This window comes from Trichosurus vulpecula, chromosome 3, assembly GCF_011100635.1.
Source record: "Trichosurus vulpecula isolate mTriVul1 chromosome 3, mTriVul1.pri, whole genome shotgun sequence".
Classification (NCBI taxonomy): Eukaryota; Metazoa; Chordata; class Mammalia; order Diprotodontia; family Phalangeridae; genus Trichosurus; species Trichosurus vulpecula.
Genome location: NC_050575.1, coordinates 154,023,510 through 154,047,517, shown reverse-complemented (window position 1 = coordinate 154,047,517; position 24,008 = coordinate 154,023,510). Strand labels below are relative to the sequence as shown.

The window sequence follows — 24,008 nt, the reverse complement described above, 5'->3', positions numbered from 1 at the left end:
ACTAACCTTGGGCAAGTCACATAACCTCTTTCCTCTTCGGTTTCCTTATCTGCAAAATTAAGAGTTTGGACTACATAGTTTCAAGGCTCCCTTATGATTCCAAATCTGTGATCCTAAGATCCTTTTCTCTTGAGCTACCCCTCCTGGCCTTCAGAAAGAGTGAAGTTTCTATATTCCATCAATCTTACAACCTCATTAATTCAGACTCCACACATTTGTAATTTGTAGTCATTTGATCTGGATCGTTTTGAATTCTTAGCAGGTGATAGAAGGAAAGGGGTGTTCATTTCACTCAGAACAGAAGGCTTTAACAAATTTATTGTCTCCAAAGCAATGCTACTAAATACAAGTCTAATCTTTTTTGTATTTATCAAGGCAACTAGGTAGCTTAGTGAATAGAGTAGTGATCTTGAAATTACAGAAGACTTCATTGAATCCTGTCTCAGACTGTTGTTAGCTGTGTTAATCTGGGCAAGTCACTTAATTTTCTTGACCCCAGTTTCCTCAACTGTAAAATGTAGTTAACAATAGCACCTACCTCATTTGTTGTTGTGAGGATCAAGGGAAATAACACTTATAAAGTGTTTTGCAAACTTGAAGCACTATATAAATGTTAGCTATTATTAATTATATCTTCTAGAACTTCCATTTGGTAATACTAGAAATTCCTTAAAAGCAGGTAAGTACTCCTTAGATTAAAGAATTTATGTTAGAAGTTGGCTCTAGTTATTGTTTGTATCTAAAGTGACAAAACTGTATTTTAAATGGTTTTATTATTCAGACTTTTCATAAGCATTTATTTAGCACTTCCTATTTTCCAGGAACTGGGTGAGGCTCCAGAGACAAAAAATTGAGAGAGTCCTTGTCCTAAAGGAGTTTATTTTTCTCTTGATGTGGGTCATGGTGGGATATAATTTGTGCACAATATAGACAAGATAGAAATAAAATCAATAGAAAGTGTTACTGTTATTGATTGTCTTTCATTCTTGAAAAGGACCAATGACATCATGTCTTAACTTGCAAGTGAATTGGATTTAAGTCAGGGACGGCTGTGCAAAGTCATCAGCCTCACTCTCTCTTCCACAGTCATCAGAGTCCAATGGCGAGACATAAGTCAAAACAACTGGCGATGGCTCAGGATGCAGTAGGAGATCTTATAGAAAGTGGCAGTGTGATGCTAACAACTAAATGAATCAGGAAAGAACTCTTAAAGGCTGGGTCTTGAAGGGTAGCTAGGAGGTCCAAGAGCCAGAGAGGTCAGAAAGCATTGCAAGAATAATGGGATAGGGGCAGCGAGGTGGTTCAGTGAGTAGAGCACAGGCCCCGTTGTCAGGAGGACCCGAGTTCAAATCCAGCCTCAGACACTTGACACATGTACTGGCTGTGTGACCTTGGGCAAGTCACTTAACCCCAATTGCCCTGCCAAAAAGGAAAAAAAAAGAATAATGGGATAGCCTGTGAAAATAGAAAAAGGTAAAAGGTGGTATCTCCTGTAAGGGGAACATGAAGCAGACTAGTTTGAGAGGAAAGATATGCTGAATTTCAATCAGATTACGGGGGGGATTAAGTGCCAAACAGTTGACTGAATATGTGAGGTCTGATTGTCTTCTCTTCCAACAGTAGTGACTGAGTTTGTGGGATAGGCACAACTGGTTATTAACCCACCCTGCCACCAGAGTACCCAGGAAATGATAGCCACTCTATATTAGCAAACCTTAATTTTGAAGGGCCATTAGTACACCATTGTAAGGGCAAGCAAAGTGGGACTTTTTGCTTTTTCTTTTGGAGTTCTAGTTCTTCTCACCACTAAGGCAATCAGGTGCCTTTGATTGAGTCTTGCCTTTGACTGAATCAAGAGCCTTTGATGACTTTATTAAGTCACAAGCAAGCCTAAGTCACATGAGTTTGAGTCACATGGGTCACACTGTGCTGCCCTCTGACTCTGAAGAAGTATATATCTACTCTGAGGTTACCATTTTGCCTTGGGGGCTCACTCATGGGAAGAGTGTCTGTGTGATGCAGCCATATGAGACTCTGGGTAGCCATTAAGGAGTCCCCTGGCTTTGAAAATGCCAGATGTTGGTGCTTCTCTCTGGTAACTATGGATGTATTGTCTTGGTCAGACAGTTAGAAGCCTTCTCTGTTCATTTGCGTTTATTTTCTCTGTTTATAATTTCTGCTTGTAGTTTCTGTTTTCAAGAAATTATCAAGGAGAACTGCCCTGATATTCTAGAGTCAGAGGGTAAAATAGAAATTGAAAGAATCTACCGATCACCTCCTGAAAAAGTTCCCCAAAAGAAAACTCCTAAGAATATTGTTGCCAAATTCCAGAGCTCCCAGATCAAGGAGAAAATAATGCAAGCAGCCAGAAAGAAACAATTTGAGTATTGTAGAAATACAATCAGAATAACACAAGATCTCGCAGCTTCTACATTAAGGGACCGAAGGGCTTGGAATATGATGTTCTGGAGGTCAGTGGAGCTAGGATTAAAACCAAGAATTACCTACCCAGCAAAACTGAGTATCATGTTCCAAGGCAAAATATGGATTTTCAATATAATAGAGGACTTTCAAGCTTTCTCAGTGAGAAGACCAGAGATGAATAGAAAGTTTTATTTTCAAATACAAGAATCAAGAAAAGCATGAAAAGGTAAACAAGAAAGAGAAATCATAAGGGACTTACTAAAGTTGAACTGTTTTGTTTACATTCCTACATGAAAAGATGATGTGTGTAATTCAAGAGACCTCAGTATTAGGATAGCTGAAGAGAATATACATACATACATATATATATATATATATGTATGTGTGTGTACATATATATATATATGTGTGTGTGTGTATATATATATATATATATATATATATATATATATATATATAGACAGAGGGCACAGGGTGAGTTGAATATGAAGGGATGATATCTAAAAAAAAAATCAAATTAAGGGATTACAGAAGAAAATTAGGGAGAAAGGGAGAGATAGAATGGGATAAATTATCTCACACAAAAGTGGCAAGAAAAAGCTGTTCTGTTGGAAGAGAAAAGGGGCAGGTGAGGGGGAATGAGTGAATCTTGCTCTCATTGGATTTGACTTGAGGAGGGAATACCATATACACTCAATTGGGTATCTTACCCCACATGAAAGTATGGGGAAGGGGATAAAAAGGGGGAAAATAGAAGGGAGGGCAGATGGAGGAAGAAGTAATCAAAAGCAAACACTTTTGAAAAGGGCAGGGTCAAGGGAGAAAAATGAAAAAAGGTTGGACAGGATAGGAGGGAGGGAAATAAAGTTAGTCTTTCACAACATGACTATTTATGGGAGTGTTTTGCATAATTGTGTGGCCTGTGTTGATTTTCTTGCCTTCTTAGGGAGAGTGGGTAGGGAGGGAGGATGGGAGAAAATTTGGAACTCAAAGTTTTAAAAGCATATTCTTAAAAAAAGGTTGTTTTTGCATGCAACAGGGAAATCAGATATACATGCAATGGGGCATTGAAATCTTTCTTGCCCTACAAGAAAGTAAGGCAAAAAGGGATGGGGGGGGGAGGGGAAGGGGGTGATAGAATGGAGGGCTGCCTTGGGAACAGGGTAATCAGAATATATGCCATCTTGGAGTGGGGGGAGGGTAGAGATAGGGAGAAAATTTGTAAATCAAAATCTTGTGGAAATCAATGCTGAAAAGTAAAAAATATCAAATAAAGAAAATGATCACAAAAAAATTAGAATTAGACAAATGGATGACAATGACTCTATGAGACATCAAGAATCAGTACAACAAAATGAAAAGAATGAAAAAATAGAAGAAAATGTAAAATACCTCATTGGAAAAAACAACTGAGATGGAAAATAGTTTCAGGAGAGATATTGGACTACCTGAAAGTTATGATCAAAAAAAGAGACCAGACAGTATCTTTCAAGAAACTATAAAGGAAAAATGCACTGGTATCCTAGAACCAGAAGGTAAAATAGTTATTGAAAGAATCCACCAAACACATCCTGAAAGAGATCCCCAAATAAAAACTCCAAGGAATATTGCAGCCAAATACTAGAATTATCAGGCCAAAGAGAAAAATAGTGTAAGCAGGAAGAAAGAAACAACTCAAATATCAAGGAGCCACAGACAGGCTTACCAGGATTTAGCAGCTCCTAATTGAAGAATCAGCGGGCTTGGAATATGATATTCAAGGAGTCAAAAGAACTTGGATGACAACCAAGAATTTACTACCCAACAAAACTGAGCATAATTTTTTAGGGGAAAAGATAAACATTCAATGAAACAGAGGACTTCCAAATTTTTCTGATGAAAACGCCAGAGCTAAACAGAAAATTCAACCATGAAACACAAGACTCAAGAGAAGCATAAAGGGGTAAACAGGAAAGAAAAAACAAAACATATTATTCAATAAGATAAAACTGTTTACATCCTTACACAGGAGGATGATACTGGTAACTCTTGAGAACTGTATCTGTGATTAGGGCAGTTGGAAGGAGTATACATAGAGTGTGTAGCTATAAGTTCACTTTGATGTAATGACATGAAAAATTAAGGGGTGAAAAAAAGTATTGTACTGGGAGAAGAAGAAAGGGGAAGGCAGAAGACGGTAAATGACATCACGTGATGAGGTACAAAAAGACCTATTACAGTAGAGGGAAAGAAGTGAAGGGGTGAGCACTGTTGGAACTTTACTCTTATTGAATAACATACACACTCAGTTGCGTATAGAAATTTATTTTACTTTATAGAGAAATGAGAGGGGAAAGGGGAAAGAAAAGGGAAGGAGGGGTTGATAGAAGGGAAGTCAGAATTAGGAGGGGAAAGAAGAAAGAAAAGTATAAATGGGGGTAAAATAGTATGGAGGGAAATACACAGGTAGTAATCATAACTGTGGATGTGAATGTTATGAACTCTCCCATAAAATGGCAGCAGAGATCAGAGTGAATTAAAATGCTGTTTACAAGAAACACATTTAAGCAGAGAGACACAAACAGGGTAAAAGGCTGGAACAGAATATATTATGCTTCAGCTAAAGTTAAAAAACAGCGTTTTGGAACTATGCCCAAAGGGCTGTAAAATGTTCATATACTTTGACCCAGCAATACCACTTCTAGGACTGTATTACAAAGAGATCATACAAGGGGGAAAAGGACACATATGTACAAAAATATTTATAGCAGCCCTTTTTGTGGTGGCAAAGAATTGGAAATCCCCATCAATTGGGGAATGGCTAAACAAATTATGGTATACAAATGTAATGGAACAGTATTGTGCTATAAGAAATGAAGGGCAGATGGACTTCATAAGAACCTGGAGAGTCTTATATGATCTAATGATGAGTGAAGGGAGCAGAACCAGGAGAACATTGTACACAACCACATATACACTGCTTCTGTGGTGACTAACTTTGATAGACTTGGATTTTCTCAACAATGCAAGGTTCTAAGACAGCTCCAAAAGACTCATGATGAAAACAGCTATCTACATCCAGAGAAAGAATTATGGAATCTGAATGCAGATTAAAGCAAACTATTTGCTCTCTTTTTTATTTTATTTTGTTTTTGGTTTTGTTACATCTTTCTCATGGTTTATTTCATTGGTTACAATTATTCTTTATAATTTGATTATTTGGAAAAAGAAGTTTAATGTGAAGGTATATGTAGAACCTATATCATATTACATGCCATCTTGTTGGGGGAGGGAGGAGGAAAGTGTTGGGGAGAAAACTTGTAGAATTGAATGTTGTAAACTAAAAAAAAAATTAATTAATAAAAAGCAGGGTTAGGATCTTGATATCAGGCAAAGCAAAATCAAAAATAGATTGAATTAAAGAGATAAAGAAGGAAACCACAGCTCATTAAAAGGTACCATAAACAGCAAAGTAATATCAATACAAAACATATATGCACCAAGTGACATAGCATCCAAAATCTAAGAGCAGAAGTTAAGTGAATTACAGGAAGAAATAGAGAGCAAAACTATAGTAGTGGGGGACCTTGATTTCTTCCTCTCAGAACTAAAAATACACAAAATAAACAGGAAAGAAGTTAAGGAAGTGAATACAATCTTTAAAAAGTTAAATATGCTAGACCTCTAAAGAAAATTGAATGGGTACAGAAAAGAACATACCCCATTTTAGAAAAAGAAATTGAAAAAGCCATCAATGAACCAATGAGCCAAAACAGAGAAAGAAAATTATAGACCAATTTCCCTAATGATTATTTATGCAAAATTTTTAAATAACATATTAGCAAAGAGATTACAGCAACTTATTATGAGGATAATACACTATGATTATGTGGGATTTATACCAGGTATGCAGAGCTGGTTCAATATTAGAAAAAAACTTGGCAAAATTGACCATATCAATAAAAAAAGAACACAAACCATATAATTATCTCAATAGATGCAGAAAAAGCTTTTGACAAAATACAACACCCATTCCTATTAAAAATACTAGAGAGTAGAAGAATGAATGGCGTTTCCCTTAAAATGATAAGCAGTATCACTCTAAAACCATCAGCAAGCATTATACAGAATATGAATAAGCTAGAATCATTCCCAACAAGATCAAGCATGAAACAAAGATGCCCATTATCACCACTATTATTTAATATTGTACTAGGAAATGTTAGCTTTAGCAATAAGAGAAGAAAAAGAAATTAAAACAATTAGAACAGGCAATGAAGAAACAAAGCTTTGCAGATAATTTGATAATCCTAGAGAATCAATTAAATACCATTTGAAACAATTAGCAACTTCAGCAAAATTGCAGGACATAAAATAAACCCACCTAAATCATCAGTATTTCTATATATTACCAACAAAGCCCATCATCAAGAGATAAGAGAAATTCCATTTAAAATAACTGTAGACAATATAAAATACTTGAGTGTCTACCTACCAAGACACATACAGGAACTATACAAACACAATCGCAAAACACTTTTCACACAAATCAAGTCAGATCTTAATATTAGAAAAATATCAATTGCTCATGGTTTGACTAAGCCAATATAATAAAAATGACAATTCTGCCTAAACTAATTTACTGATTCAGTTCCATACCAATCAAACTACCAAAAATGTATTTGATAGAGCTGGAAAAAAATGATTTAAAAATTCATTTGGCAGAACAAAAGGTCCAGAATATCAAGGGAATTAATGAAAAAATGCAAAGGAAGATGTTCCAGCTGTACCAGATCTAAAACCATATTATAAACCAGCAATCATCAACTTATGTGGTACTGGATAGGAAATAGAGTGATGGATTAGTAGAACAGGTTAGGTACACAAGACACAGTAGTCAATGACTATAGTAATCTACTGTTTCAAAGACCCAAAGACTCCAGCTTATGGGATAAGAACTCACTCTTTGACAAAAACTGCTGGGAAAACTGGAAAATAGTATGGCAGAAACTAGGCATAGACCAACATCTTGCACTATATACCAAGATAAGGTTAAAAATGGTTACATGATTCATACATGAGGGATACCATAAGGAAATTAAAAGAGCAAGGAATACTTTACTTATCAGATTTACAAAGAATGGAAGAATTTATGACCAAACAAGAGATACAGAACATTATGGAATACAAAATGGATAATTTTGATTACACTAAATTAAAAAGGTTTTGTACAAACTAAATCAATACAACCAAGATTAGAAGGAAAGCAGAAAGCTGGGAACCAGTTTTTACAGCCAGTGTTTACAGTAAAGGCCACATTTCTAAAATACATAGAGAACTGACTCAAATTCATAAGAATGCAAGTCACTCCCCAACTGATAAATGGTCAAAGGATACGAACAAGAAGTTTTCAGATGAAGAAATCAAACCTATCTATTGTCATATTAAAAAATGCTCCAAATCACTATTGATTAGAGAAATGAACATTAAAACAACCCTGAGGCACTACCTCACCTATAAGATTGCCTAACATGACAGGAAAGTAAAATGATAAATGTTGGAGAAGATGTGGGAAAATTAGAACACTAATGCATTGTTGGTAGAGTTGTGAACTAGTCCAACTATTCTTGAGAGAAATTTGAAACTATGCCCAAAGGGGTATAAAACTATGCATACTCTTTGATTCAGCAATACCATTACTAGGTCTGTATCCCAAAGAGATTATAAGAAAGAGAAAAGGACCCACATGTACAAAAATATTTATAGCAGCTCTTTTGTGGTGAAAAAGAATTGGAATTTATGGGGATGTTCATCAATTGGGGAAGGGCTGAACAAGTTGTGGTATATGAATGTAATGAAATACTATTGTTTTATTAGAAATGATGACCAGAAAAAACCTGGAAAGACTTACTTGAACTGATGATGAGTGAAGTGAGCAGAACCAGGAGAACATTATACACAGTAGTGCAACATTGTATGATGATTAACTATGATAGATTTAACTTTTCTCAGCAATACAATAATCCAAGGCAATTCCAAAAAACTCATGGTGGAAAATGCTATCAAGATGGAAAATCCAGAGAAAGAACTATGGAGTTTGAATGTAGATTGAAGCATACTATTTTCAGTTTTATTGTTGTTTTTTTTTTTGTTTATTCTTTCTCATGGTTTTCCCCTTTTGTTCTGATTCTTCTTTCTTAGCATGACTAAAGTGGAAATACGTTTAACATGAGTGTACATGTATAACCTATATCAGATTGCATGGTATCTTGGGGAGGGGAAAGGGAAGGGAAGGAAGAAGAAAAATTGGAACTCAAAATCTTGCAAAATGTGTATTGAAAAGGGTCTTTACATGTAATTGGAAAAAAACACTACTGAGTGCAAATCAATAAATATACCAAGTTCCCCTCTCCGCTTTTGCTCTTACTTGTTCAAGCCATAATCAGGATGCTAGGTGAGTGAGGACATACCATTCTCTAAACAACTCTGGGCTTAAAGAATATTCCCAAATATTGAGTCCCTGCCAAAGCTGGAAGTGTAAGCACTTGCAATCCATTTCAGAGCCTTGGCATTGAGGCCAGAGCAATTGTTAAGGAAGTACTGTATTCTATTCGAGATGCGAGATGTCTCTCCAGAATAAATGAACAAAATACCCATTTTTCGTGTGATAGCTTGAAATGATAATTAGAGCCCGGGACAGAGGAAAGTTGTGGTGCCTCCAGTTATAGAAAACCCCTCTCTCATTACCTTTGCCAGGCTGGGACCCCTGCCCTGTCAGCTGGTGGAGATTAGCCACGTGGTGTCATCAGTATGCCTCTTCTGAATAGCATAATTGGTACAGACAGGGCAAATGGCCCAGCTACTAAATGTTGTGCTCCTCATGAGCTAGCACAAGTGCTAAGTAGCTAGTGCTGCTGGCACAACTAGGGTTCTTCCTGAATCTATTACAACTCCTGTGTCTAATGTTGTTAGAGAGCACTCTTGTTGGGGACTCTCTTTTGAGACCTGGGGCAATTTTAAAGGGAGAATTATGCTCACACTTCCTGAAAATTCTACTGGTGATGGGCGGATAATCTTTAATAGAGCCATTTTGCTTTCATAAGGAAACAGCTAAGGGATCATTTCCTAATATCTACCTGAGAAAAAACAATTCAACAGAATTAAAAGATTGTTTAGTGGAAAATGCTATTTGTATAGGAATATTTTGTAACTCTTTTCCCCTGCCCTGACCCCAGAATTCCTTTCTTAACAGTAGGTTAAGTCTATTTGTGCCAAAAACAAACAAACAACAACAAAAAAAACATTGTAAGCAAAGTTTTGATATTTTTCCTCCTTTCAGACACCCCCTCTGCATTCTTTCTGACAAATAACGTCATTTTCTGTTCCTTCACCTTCAGTCTATATGCTTTATAAATGAATGAATGATGTAATCTTAGAGTGAGCAAGAATCATTGAATTACAGAATCTTAGTCTCAGGAAGAACCCCAGAGATCATGTTGTCCAACCCCTACCCAAATCATGGTCCTTTCAACAACATTCCCAACAAATAGATATTCAGACTTCTTTAAAGACTTCCAGTGATGGGAACTCACCATTGGCCCAGGAAGCTCATTTCACTCTGGGCTAGCTAAGGCATGTAGGAATATTCCAAAACAAGAACCAGACACCTGTGAGTCTCTCCTGCACAAGCTCCTAGTTTATTCTTTCTTAATAAGGTGAAAATGCCCTCAAGCATGAGAACTCAGAGAATGGCCACATACCATATTTTTGTATTACGTGTAGATTTCATTTCTTTTCTTTTTCTGGACTACATCTGTTTTATTTGTACTAGGAGCTTCTACTTTTGCCAGTACAGGTCAGCACCTTCTCTGCATCATCATCATCATCATCATCATCATCAATAGAAATATTTAGCATTTATCTAGTACCAGTAGGTACCAGGCATCATGCTAAGCACTTTACAAATGTCTCATTAGATCTTCACAACATTATCCCCATTTTATATGGTTAGGAAACTGAGTCAAAAAAAGGTTAAGTGACTTAACCAGGATCACACAGCTAGCAAGTGTCTGAGGCTGCATTTAAATTTAGGTCTTTACTCCAGGCCCAGCACTCTATCCACTGATCCTCTTACCCAGCTGCCTTTAATTTCTTTTTTATTATTATTAATTTATTTATTTTCAGTTTTCAACATTCACATCCATAAGATTTTGAGTTTCAAATTTTCTCCCCTTCCCTCCCCTCCTCCTTAAGATGGCAAGTAATGTGTTATGGGCTCTACTTATACATTCATATTGAATATATTTTCACATTAGTCATGATGTAGAGAAGAATTGGAACTAATGGGAGGAACCATGAGAAAGAAAGAAAAAAAATAAAACAACAAAAGAAAAAGAGAGTAAATAGTACGCTTCCATTTGCACTTAGACTCCAAAGTTCTTTCTCTGGATGTGGATAGCATTTTCAATCATGAGTATTTTGGAGTCATCTTAGATAGGATTCCATTTCTACTGACTATCGGGATCCTGCAACCTGTGACACAAACATGTCTTAGGACTGGAGTCAGGAGGACATGAGTCCAAGTTTTGCTTCCTATATTTACTGGCTGTGTCATTATGATCAAGTAATTTAACCTCCATTATCCTCAATACCTTCTTTTGTAAAATGCAAGCATTATCATCATCATCATCATCATCATCATTATTACTATTACTATTATTATATGAATAGGGAAAGGTTGAGAAGGTGGTATCAAGGATACAGCTTCCCATAACTTTGTGGCATTCTGTTCCACATCCTATTGGCATATACTGTACTTAAGATGCAAGCAACTTGTGGTATAGCCCAATGCAAAACATATTCCCCAAGGAGACACAAAACAGGAGAAGACAAATACCAAGCTACCTAGGCAATACACTGGAGCAAGGGTGGGAAACCTATGGCCTCAAAGCCACATACAGCCTTCTAGGTCCTTGGGTTCACCCTTTTGATTCAGTCTAAGTTTTACAGAATAAATCCATTTATTAAGGGGATTTGTTCTGTGGGGTTTACATTCAGCCAAAGAACCACACTTGAGGACCTAGAGGGCCATATGTAACCTCAAAGCTGCAGGTTCCCCACCCTTTGCAACTATTTTGATTTGCCACAAAAGGGTTTCTTCTGGTTCCTGGTTTTCTTGCTCCCTCCCCTTCCAAAGCATACATTTCAATCACCATAACATAACAGTAGGGCCTAAATATCATCACAGAGATGCAGGCTCACTCAATGAGCATTCTCAGAGAAGGAGAGAGACCAATGCCCTTCTTAGGGTAACTGGAAATGGTTGCTGTCTTATCAGTTGTGTTCATACTGCCACTCCTGGGGGCTTATTCCAGAGGCTGAGAATTGTGGGCACATGTAATCATTTCATTTTAAAATACTCTTTGGAATAAGATAGGCCACTATTGACTGAGAAAGAAACACACCATACAGTGGGCTAGATAATCTCCAAAGCTGCTTCCCACTCTAGAGATTTCCTGGTGGTAATTAGGAGAAATTACCTTTCCTGATGTCTTCACTCCTTTCCACAAGCTGAAAAAGAGGATGATGACAACCACCATTAGGCACAGAGAGAGTTGCCATTGGGGCATGCCAATATCATGAATTCCATCACTTTCATGAAGGTGGAGCACACCACGCCTAATCAGGGGAGAGAGTAGAATAGTAAAGGACACAATCAGTGCTTTGCATTATAAGACTTGGGGTGGGTGATTGATGCCATGATTTCAAAAGGTTTTCCCCTCTCTCTACTAAAATGAGCAGCAATAATAGTTCTACATCTGCTCTTGGAAAGGAGAGAGGGTCTTCTTTATCATTGTTTCTTCACCAGTCATTAGTTCATGGACCATGGTATGGTCAGGGAAAGGCAGAATGGTACTGTGAATATGGTGCTGACTCTGTACACATAAGGCCTGGGTTCAAATCTTGACTGTCCTGGGCTTCAGTTTTTTCATCTTTGACATAGGGGCTTGGAGGTGAGACTAGATAGCCTTCCTGCTGAATGTTTATGTTCTTATTTCTTGTTCATGGCAAATGTTTGCAGATCCATAAAACCTGCTTTCACTCTAATATCATGAACGTTTTTTAAATTGCCAATACCTTTTAATCCATCTCCCTTCTCACAGTCCAGGACCCATCTCTCTCTTCTGTTCTTGCCTCTACTTCTATGCTGACTGAGGTGGAGATGTATCTCAGTAAAGAATTTGGACTTATGATCTTGTATTACTAAATCAGTTGAGAAACAAGGCTCTACATAAGTGGAGTCAAACTCAAATAGAAATGGGGGCCACTACTACATACATAAGCATACCTGCAGGTTGCACAATGACTTGGGTTTTTATATTAAATATTTTATTTTTTCCAATTATATGTAAAAACCAGTTTTTGACGTTTGTTTTTATCTTAATATTTGGTTCTAAATTCTCTTTCTCTTTCGCTCCCTTCTCCCTTCTTGAGAAGGCAAGCAATTTTATATAGATTACAATGTGCAGTCATGCAAAACATATTTCTATATTAGCATGTTGTGAAAGAAAACACAGACTAAGAAACAAGGATGTTCACTATCACCCCATTATTCAATTTGGTACTATAAATATTAGCTTTAGCAATAAGAGAAGAAAAAGAAATTGAAGGAAATAGAATGGGAAAAGAAGAAACTAAGTTATCACTCTGCAGATGATATAATGATTTACTTAGAGAATCCTAGAAAATCAAATAAAAAACTACTTGAAATAATGAAAAAAGTTTAGCAAAGTTGCAGGATATAAAATAAACCCACCTAAATCCTCAGCAATCCTATATGCTACTAACAAAGTCCAACAGCAAGAGATAGAGAAACTCCATTTAAATTTGCTGTAGACACTATAAAATATATGGGAGTCTACCTGCCAAGACAAACCTAGGACTTATATGAACACAATTACAAAACACTTTTCACACAAGTAAAGTCAGATCTAAATAAATGGAAAAACATCAGTTGTTCATGGTTAGGCCAAGCTAATACAATAAAAAAAGGACAATTTTACCTAAATTAATTTACTTATTCAGTTCCATGCCAAACTACCAAAAATTATTTTACAGAGCTGGATAAAATAATAACAAAATTCATCTGGAAGACCAAAATGTCTAGAATATCAAAGGAATTAATGAAAAGTAATGCTAGGGAAGGTGGCCTACCCATACCAGGTATTAAACTGTACTATAAAGCAGCGGTCATCACAATAGTCAACAACTATAGCAATCTGCTCTTGGATAAATCAAAAGAATACAGCTTCTGAGTTAAGAATTCACTATTTCACAAAAAATGCTGGGAAAATTGGAAAATGATATGGCAGAACTGGGCATAGACCAACATCTTATACCAAATACCAAAATAAAGTCAAAATGGGTTCACTATTGAGAAATAAAGGCTGATACTATAAGCAATTTGGGAGAGCAAGAAATAGTTTACCTGTCAGATTTATGGGAAAGGGAAGAATTCATGACCCAACAAGAGATAGAGAGCATTATAAAATGCAAAATGGATAATTTGGACTATGCTAAATTGAAAAGTTTTTGTGTAAACAAAGCCAATGCAACAAAGACTAGGAAGGAAGCAGACGGCAAAATCTTTACAACCAGTGTCTCCGATAAAGGCCTCATATCAAAAATATGCAGGGAACTGAAGCAAACTTATAGGAATACAAGTCATTCCCCCATTGAGAAACGGTCAAAGGACATGAACAGGAAGTTTTCAGAGGAAGAAAATAAATATATCTATAGTCATATGAAAAAATGCTCTAAATCACTATTGATTAGAGAAATGCAAATCAAAACAACTCTTATGTACCACATCTCTCCTGTCAGATTGGCTAACATGACAAAACAGGAAAATGATAAATTCTGGACAGGATGTGGTAAAATGTGAGCATTGTTACACTGTTGGTGGAGTTGTGAATGGATGCACCCATTCTGGAGAGCAATTTGGAACTTTGACCAAAGGGCTATAAAAATGTGCATACCATTTGACCCCACAATATCACTTGTAGGGATATATACTAAAGATATCATACAAGATCATGGGAAATGGACCCATATGTACAAAAATATTTATAGTAGTTCTTTTTGTGGTGGCAAAGAACTGGAAATCAAGGGGGTGCCCATCAATTGGGGAATGGCTAAACAAATTATGGTATATGAATGTAATGGAATACTATTGAGCAATAAGAAATGAGGAGCAGACAGAAATCATTATAACCTGGAAAGACTTATATGAACCGATGCTGAGTGAGGGAAGCAGAACCAGGAGATCATGATATATGATTACAGACACACGGTATCTGTAAGGACTAACTCTGATAGACTTGACTCCTCTCATCAATACAAGGTACAAAGACAGCTCCAAAAGATTCATGATGGAAAAAGCTATGCACATCCAGAGAAAGAATTATGGAGTCTGAATGCAGATTGAGGCAAACAATTTGCTCTCTTTTTTTCCTTCTTTTTTGGTTTCACTTCTCCTTTCTCATGATTAATTCCATTGATTATAATTCTTTTTGACAACTGGACTATTATATGAATAAGTTCAATGTGACGGTGTATGTATAACCTACATTGGATTACATGCCATCTTGGGCGGGGAGGAGGAGGAGGGGGAGGGAGAGAAAATTTGGAGCACAAAAATGTGTGGAATTGAATGTTGTAAACTAAAAATAAAAAAAAATAATTTTATAATAAAAAAGAAAACGCAGGCTAAAAAAATAGAAAAAATAATGAAAGCTTAAAAAAAGTATTCTTTGATTTGCATTCAGACCCCATCAGTTCTTTCTCTGGAAGTGGACAGCAATTTCTTTGGAATTGTCTTGGACCATTGTATTGCTGAGAATAGCTAAATCATTCACAGTTGATCATCATCCAGTATTCCTGTTACTAGGTACAATATTTTCCTAGTTCTTCTCACTTCATTTTTCATCAGTTCATACAAGTCTTTCCAATTTTTCTGAAATCCGCCTGCTCATTATTTCTTATTGCACAATAGTATTCTATTACAATCATATACTACAACTTGTTTAGCCATTTCCCAATTGATGGCATCCACAAAAATAGCTACTATAAATATTTTTGTACATATAGGTCTTTTTCCTTTTTCTTTGATATCTTTGGGATATAGACCTTGTACTGGTACTGCAGGATCAACGGGTATGCACAGTTTTATATCTTTTTGGGCACAGTTCCAAATTGTTCTGCAAAATGACTGGATCATTTCACAACTCCACCAACAGTGCATTAGTGTCCTAATTTTCCCACATCCCCTCAACCTTTTATAATTTTTCCTTTTCTATCATATTAGCCAACCTGATAGGTGTGAGATGGTACCAATATAACATTGTCTATTTTGTAATGTATTTTATCTGTTATTTCAAATATTCCCAATTACATTCTAATGTATTCTAGCTGCTCTCAGGTGTGCCGTGGGCCACATGGAGCCCTTGGGACACATTTGACACCTCTGGTTGGAGGATTGGATTTATAGTTGGGAGGGATCTTACAAATCATCTGCTCTAGTTCCCTCATTTTACAAATGAAGAAACTAAGGACCCAGAAGGTTAAGTGATTAAGTGCCTGTGGTCACATATGTAGTCACCTGTAGTAAGTAGCAGAACCAGACAGCATTTAAACCCAGGTCTCCTTATCTGTGAGGAGAAGAGACAGAACTCCCTGGTCCATCTTGGGCCACCTTTTTCACAGTGCTGGATCCTTTCCCTGAGTTATACCTAGGATGATACCACACACCCCCCCTTGCCCTTCAGTGAGCTGTGTGTTTTACCCAAGGAATTCCACTGGGTTTGTCTTCATTTTCCTGGTAAAGTAGAGTTAACTTCCTACTTCTGAGGGGAAAATCTCAAAGACATCTATTAAAAAAAGAAAATCAGGCTTATTAAAAAAAATTCGTGGACATCGTATCTGTCCTACAAGACCACAAAACTAGAGCCAGATGAATTCCTTGATAGAAACAGTATGACAGGCAGATTTGGAATTTATGTTTTATACTCATGGAAAAAAATGTACCCCAAGTTTGAAGAATTGTTTTGTTAAGTTAGTCACTTAGGAGTCAGAGTTTGCTGCTTGGCCAAATGGAAGCGTTTTGCTGCTGCTGCTGCAGCAGCAGCTGTTTCTGAGTCTTAATGGCAGCTGTGGACTCTGTGCTGTCTATAGCTGGCCCATCCAAATAGATTGTGAGGGTGTCCAGTGACTTTCCCAACATTGTCTCAGATTACTTCTCTCCATGTACTTGAAGTTCCAGTCAAATGTCTCTTCCATGTCCTCTGAACACACCCTGTTCTTTCATAACCTTGCAGCCGGGATACATGATAACCCCCTAATTTAAGGCTTTGATTAGCTAGAGGGCTGGGTGACCACTGTGGGACCAAGGATAGGAATGAGGATTGGGAGTTCCAGGGAAAGTAGTAGAGACAAATGTGGTTTAGTGGAAATAGTGCTAGAGTAGGAGTCAGAAGACCTATAGAGAAGTACTAACTCTATTTTTTGCTGGTTACATGGTGTTGGAAAAGTTGTGCCACCTTTTAACCCTCAATTTCTCTATCTATGAAATGTGGAGAATAATCCTTATAGTTTGTATCCCATAAGTTGATTGGAAACAAACATTTTATAAATCTTAAAGCACTAGGGAGATAGGAAATTGGCTCATACTATTCCCTGTGCTAAGAATATCATAACCCAACTCACCCCTGCTTTTGCCTATCAAATTGCTACCCACTCCTTAAGACCCAACATTAGCTTTAGAAACAAAAGATCTAGGTTCAAATCCTACCTTTGTCACTTACTACCTATATGAACTTGAGCAAATAACTTAACATCTCTGGGCCCCAGATTCCTCATCTGTAAAATGATTACTAAAGTCCCCTCTTACTCTAGATCTATGATCTTAAGAAGGAATCCTATTTGAGTATTAAGCGGAATAAATAGTATCTTCTCTGCAAAACTTTCACTGAAACCTATCTGACCTTTCCCACATATGGCTCTTTGTTTTATACTTCTTTGATATACTCACATGTAATATAGCATTTTAAAACTATCTCTATTGGTACCTTTTCCTCCAAGACTGAACTAAGTTGTGGATAAGATCACTTTGAGGACAGACACTATATTGTTTTGCGGGTTGTGCTGGCAAATGTTTAATAACAGGCTCTCTGAACACTCATGCCATACTTTTATGTTAATCTGCATCATTAATTATTTTCTCCATCACTTTCTTCAGTCTAGAGCAAGGGTCAAAGTCTGTCTTACCAGTTTCTTCTGTGTAAATTCTCACTGAAAGTTTAACTGTCAGCTGTCAAGAGGGGGTCCAAGCTGGCTTTGACACACTCCTGGTTGTATTTCAACTTTGTATATCTCCCTCAAAACTTTGCACAGTGGTCCAAGCTGGCTTTGATACACTCCTGGTTGTATTTCAACTTTGTATATCTCCCTCAAAACTTTGCACAGTGGTCCAAGCTGGCTTTGATACACTCCTGGTTGTATTTCAACTTTATATATATCCCTCAGAACTTTGCACAGTGCACAGAACATTCCAGGAGCCATTTTTTCTAGTCTATTTAGCCCTTATAAAATAAAGGCTAAATAAAAGGGTTTTTTGTTTGTTTCATTGTTCTATGCCTTATAGTATGTACAGTCATGATCATGTATAACTGAATGCTATTTTGTATGGATGGAAGTATGAGTGAGTGGAAGTGAATGGAAGTGAGGATGAATGGGTTTTGTGAGAATTGACTACTGGGCTTTTTTCATTTCTGAGGACTAAATTAGGTCAGCAAATTATTGGTGATATGTAATCATTAAGATCACGAAAATAGCTGTCCTTAGACTACAACACATTGGACTGACATGCATTTGTAGGGCAGAGTGGGTGTCTGTCCAGGTTGACCAGATGGCCAAAAACTCCACCAGCACTACAAAAAGCCAAAGTTTTTTAATTTATTTCAACCACTAGAAATCTGAATCTCTTTTTTCTTTGTATACAAAGTCCAGGGCACAAAGCTTTAACACAAGTAACTTGGACTTATTTGAATTCTCCAATAAATGTTCTGGAAAATAATCATACTTCATTATGCCTAAGTTTCCTAAACTTACAAGCCAGAAAATTTCAGTATCTTGCTCAGCATTTGGCAAAAAGGATTAGCTAGGAAAAACTCAGTTCTTGATCTTTACCAGAGACAGGCACAGAGTAAAAATTATCACCAGGAAAATAAAGAGCCAAAGTACCCTTTTAGAGATGCATTTACTGAAAGGGCTAAGATCTCTTTCAGCAGCAGGTCTGGTTTGGCCTCAGACCCAGGGCCTGGGGAAAAGAAGAGTGGTTTTGTTCTCAATACTTTCAATTCCTTGGCTTAAATGAATACAAGATGGTAACAAAACTAGCCAGGAGGCAAGAAGGAGGAGAAGAAGAAGAAAGATCTAATCTTGCCAGGGTGAGTTAGCATGTCTGAATATTGAAGCCCCGGATTGGATACCATGTAATTACTTTAATGCCAGAGAGTTTCTGAGCAGTGCACTTTCCAGCTTCAAAAACAGAGTAAATGTGTGGCTTTCTTAGACTAAATTGTAGACATATCAGGAGGACAAGTGGGAGAGGCTAAAAGGAAGAAGAATTTTTCCCCTTTATCTATCCTGACCACACACCCAAAAAAGCCCTCCTTCTGCCCCTAATGTAGGGTTTTGAATTGTTAGAAGCTGGGTGACCACAATGGGATAAGAATGGAAGGGGGAGGGAAGGGAAGGAGCATGACCAAAGAGTGATGGAGTTAGGACAGAAAGACACAGGTCAATTCCTACTTCAGCTACTTATTACCTATGTTGCCTTGGGCAAGTCACTTAACCTCTTTGTGATTTGGTTCCCTTATATTTAAAAGGAGGAGATTTGACAGAGTATCTTAAGAAGTCCCTTTCAGACAAAAATCTATGATTTGCTAGTTCAGTAAACTTAGAAAAGAAGGAAAAGCAAGGAAATACCCTTTAATAGCACTATGCTAGGTGCTTTTATAAATATATTATTTGATCCTTACTGCAAGCTTGGAAGATGGGTGCTATAATTATCTCTATTTTACAGTTAAGAAAACTGAGACAAATAGAAATTGAGTGACCTGCTCAAGATGTCTGAGGGTAGATTTGAATTCCATTCTTCCTGATTCCAGGCTCAGTACTCTATCCAAAGTGCCACCAGCTGCCTTATGCAAATCTTTTGGGCCTCAGGTTTATCATTTGTAAAATGAGGATAATAATATTTATACTCAAAACACAAAAACCATTGCTCTAGTGACAGCTTGGCTACTACCTTGATATAGTAAACATAAATAAATCATTTCCCTAATCTTGTACCTCACTTTCCTCATTTGTTTTCATGGTACAGTGGGAAGAGTACTAGGCTTAGAGTCAGAAGATGTGTGCTACAGTTCCAAATCTGGCACATACTTGCTGTGTGACCATAATTAAGTTACTTCTCCTCTTGGAGATGCAGTCAATTCAATCTGACCCAACAAATTAATTAATTCGTCAATTAGCTAATTGACAAATTAATTGTCTTATTGCAAGGTACTGTACATTGGAAATACAAAGATAAAAGGGGAGGGAAACTTTCTCTGGCCTCAAGGAATTTACTTTTGAGAAGGGAATGGCACAAAATGTATAAACAAGTAAGTAAAAGTCATGGTAATTTAAGGAGAGAGAGAGAGAGAGAGAGAGAGAGACAGAGAGAGAGACAGAGACAGAGAGAGACAGAGAGACAGAGAGAGAGACAGAGACAGAGAGAGACAGAGAGAGAGACAGAGAGACAGAGAGAGACAGAGACAGAGAGACAGAGAGAGAGAGAAAGAACTCACCATTAAGAAGATCAAGAAAGGCCTTTGAAGGAGCTGGGTCCTGGGCTAAGTCTTTAAGGAGACTAAGGGTTCTTAAAAGGGATAGGGACAGACAGGCTCCATTTCAAGAATGGGGATTGAAGACCAGCTAGTTCTAATGCATGAGGTTGGAAGATGGACTGTCCAATTCGGGGAAAAGCTAACAGGGTAGTTTGCCTAGATCGTGGAATATAAGAAAGGGAATGTGATATAAATATGGGACTGAGGTGCTTATAGGTTATCCTAGAATATTTTGTAAATTGCTGTAGTGATGTGAGCTATTGTCTGTCATAGATAATTCTGCATCTTCCCTCAGACCTGATAATATCCAGGGGATTTTTCTAAAGTGATGTGAGCACAAATGCCCTGGCAGGCAGGGTGGAGTTGGGTGAGGTAAGTCAGAAATCCATAGTTTCTCTTTTTAGGACCATTGACTTTGCCTGGAATTACTGAAGCCCAGACAGAAAAAGGACCTATCCAGCCCAGGACCTATCCAAGGTGACTTAGGTAGTAAGTAGCAGAACTAGGTTTGAAATGGAGAACTTCAGACTCTAGATCTTTCTATCATACCTCATCCCATAGTTGCTGCCCTGGAGAACGAAGCTTTAAAAGTCTAAATCTTTATCCTCTGAGTTTGCATTTCAATGAAACTTGTCCCCCAGTAGAAATGCAGAATTATAGAAAACTGTGATATTTTGCTAACTGGAAAGCCCAGATAGTAAAAAGAATCCCATTTGCCCTGCTGAGCTGCCCTGTTGTGTCAGTCACCTTGGGGTCTGAGGCCACCCTCAGAGCTTTCTTCTCCATTGTTCTTTAAACTGGCAGGGGAATAACAGATGCGATCAAGGATCTGAGTGATTCCTGCCTGAGGCTGCCCTCCAGAGAATCTAAACTTGCCTTCTTAATATGAAAAGGAGTTTTGCGACTCATCTCTCTATTGTGGAAACTTGCTGATGCCCACACAATTTCCTAGAGCTGGGCACTTGGCTGCCCTACTTTCTACTCTTTGAAATTCACCTCAGTGTCAATACCTCTATCTCCCTTGTGATGCAAAAAGAAGCTACAAAATTTCTACCTTTGTATGTCTGGTTTCCTGCACAGTGGAATAGGTATGTTCAAATGGATCATAGGATTATAGGTATAGACCTGTAAGGAACCTTAAAGGCCCACTAGTCCCACCCTTCATATTACAGATGAAGAAAACTGAGGCTCAGAAAGGTTGAGTAACTTGTCTAAGGCCACATAGGAAAAATAGGTAGGATTTGAACTCAGGTCCTCTAATTCTGATTCCAATGCACATTCTATTGCCCTATACCCTTTGTCCCATGTCATTCTATTATCTCTTCTCCTCCACAGCCTTCTTTCCACCCTATTCCCATTTCATCATGATTTCCTAATGCTAGTCTTGACCAAACAGGCTAAGGACACCAGGTAGAACACGTTAGAGAAGCAAGCTGGTGTCTTAGATTTTAAGCTAGAAGGGATGTCATTATTCCTCTAGCCAGATTTCCTCATTCGGTATATGAGGAAAACAAGGCCAAGAGATGTTAAGTGACTTGGTTACAGTCAAACATTCATACATGATGTTATAGAAAGAACACAGGACTAAAAAAGAGGAGACCTGGCTCCTAGTCCTGGGTTTGGATATATCCTTGGGAACTTTACCTTCCTGGGCCTGGAGACTGCAATATATATAAAAAAGATAAGTAAATGTAAGGTAACTTGAAGACAAAGAAAGCACCAACAGATAACTAGAGAGATTAAAAATAAAAAAAACTTCAAGCATAGAAATTATTTAATTCATTGTCTTTATATTCTTAGTACTAAGCTTAGGGCCTGGCACATATTATTTACTTAGCATATGCTTCTTGGTGGATTGATTGATGTAGGAAATAGCCTTTAAGCTGAACCTTAAAGGCAGTTGATTCCAAAAAAGGGAGGTGAGGCAGTATGAGTGTGTAGTGGGGAGGGAAGAGGGTGACAGGTAGGAATCTGTGATGTTCAGAGGTTTGTCTAGTTAATCTAACTCTTCCTTCTAACTCCAAAAGTCTAAATGTCTACGGTTGTTCATTTAATCCAAATAACAGATGGAGTCACTTCCCTACAAAACCTCAAAGAACTCTTGTTTCAGGATAAAAGGCCACAGGAGAACAATGAATAGGGCAGAAAACGGCCTCTTCCCATTGGCCAATGAAACAAAATGTAAATTAGAGACCTCACATGAAATGAATCTTTAATTTTTTCCTTAATACTTCAAGGATCTCTGGTTAAAATTGCAGCAACCTCCACTGTTGCCAATTAAAGCCCCTCTCTATATGCCTTAGGAAACTATTTTTTTTTTATGAATTGGCATGGCCAAAACAAATTCATCATCTCATCAACAATATTTAGTCCCTCTAAAGTAGAGTAGTCTGATCATAGGTTCATAGGTTCATAGATTCAGAGATGGAAGAGAACTCAAAAGACATCTTATCCAATTCCTTCATTTTCATTGTTGTTTAGTTGTTTCTGACATTTTGTGGCCCCTTTTGGGGTTTTCTTGCCAAGGATACTAGAACAGTTTGCCTTTACCTCCTCCAGCTTATTTTACAGGTGAGAAAACTGAGGCAAACAGGGTTAAGTGACTTTCTTAGGGTCACACAACTAAGTAAGTGTCTGAGGTTGGATTTCAACTCAGGAACATGAGTCTTCCTGACTCCAGGTCCAACCCTCTATCCACTTCACCACCTAGCTGCCCTTCCTTCATTTTACATACAAAGAAACTAGAGCCTAGCAAGGTTAAGTGATTTGTCCATGGTCAGACAGGTAGGATGTGAACAGAGGTCCTCTGACCCCAGAGGAAGTACCCTTTCCAACAGTCTTTCTAGCACTTGAATGACAGATACAGAGTCTATCACAGAGGCCATATTGAAGCCTTTCTAGCCTGGCAGGGCCCACAAAAGCTTGGGTTCTAATAACAACCTTCAAGAGCCCAGGGTCCCCTCCATGTCAAGGTGGGGTCTTGAGCATAAGGTGTGTCAAAGAAGGGCTCTGGGAAGCACTGAGGGCTAGTAGAGTCTGAAGAACTCTATGAGCTGTTCTGAAGGGGTTAGATAAGTATGGGAGGACTGGCACTCATGCTCAATCAAACTCTTATACATCTACACAGAGGGTCCAACAAAGTAGTCAAATGGGGTATAATGAAAAAACTGTGTAAGAATAAAGAAGAAATAAAGAAGGAAAAGAGAGACCCACCTGAAGCTCTAGGAAAAGATTGGTCTCAAATGCTCCACAAGTTTGTTTATTGGGAGGGAGGGAGGGGTTTAGGAGGGGGGATAGATAAGATTTCCTTTTCTCTTACTTCTGGATTATCCAGAAAAAGTCCCAAGTCAGTGTGAGCCATGGGTGTTAGTTGCATAGGTCAAGAATAAAGAGAACCAATGACAAGACAAAGGCAGGATTTTTCTAGCAGGAAATTGAGGAGCACATGGCTCAGCAACAGTGAGACATACCAGAAACAGAAAGAAAGAGAGGACTAGGCTCATAGGATCACAGAATTAGAGCTAGAAAGGGCCTTGGGGATCCTTATGCCCAAGACCTTTATTTTAGAGAGGATGAAACTCCTCCATAAAACAGAGGGGTTAAGTGACTTTTCCAGGGTCGTGAATAGCAGAGGTGAGATTTGAACTTAGGTCC

At 37.7% G+C, this 24,008-nt stretch overlaps 1 protein-coding gene across 1 annotated transcript in view; it reads right to left on the bottom strand.

The window, feature by feature from the left end:
- Positions 1–24,008, bottom strand: part of SLC6A2 (solute carrier family 6 member 2) — a 68,329-nt gene that overhangs the window by 24,390 nt on the left and 19,931 nt on the right. The window contains exon 4 of the mRNA XM_036750679.1: positions 11,943–12,081. Within this exon, the coding sequence (XP_036606574.1) occupies positions 11,943–12,081 (139 nt within the window). The remainder of the gene's footprint in view (positions 1–11,942; positions 12,082–24,008) is intronic.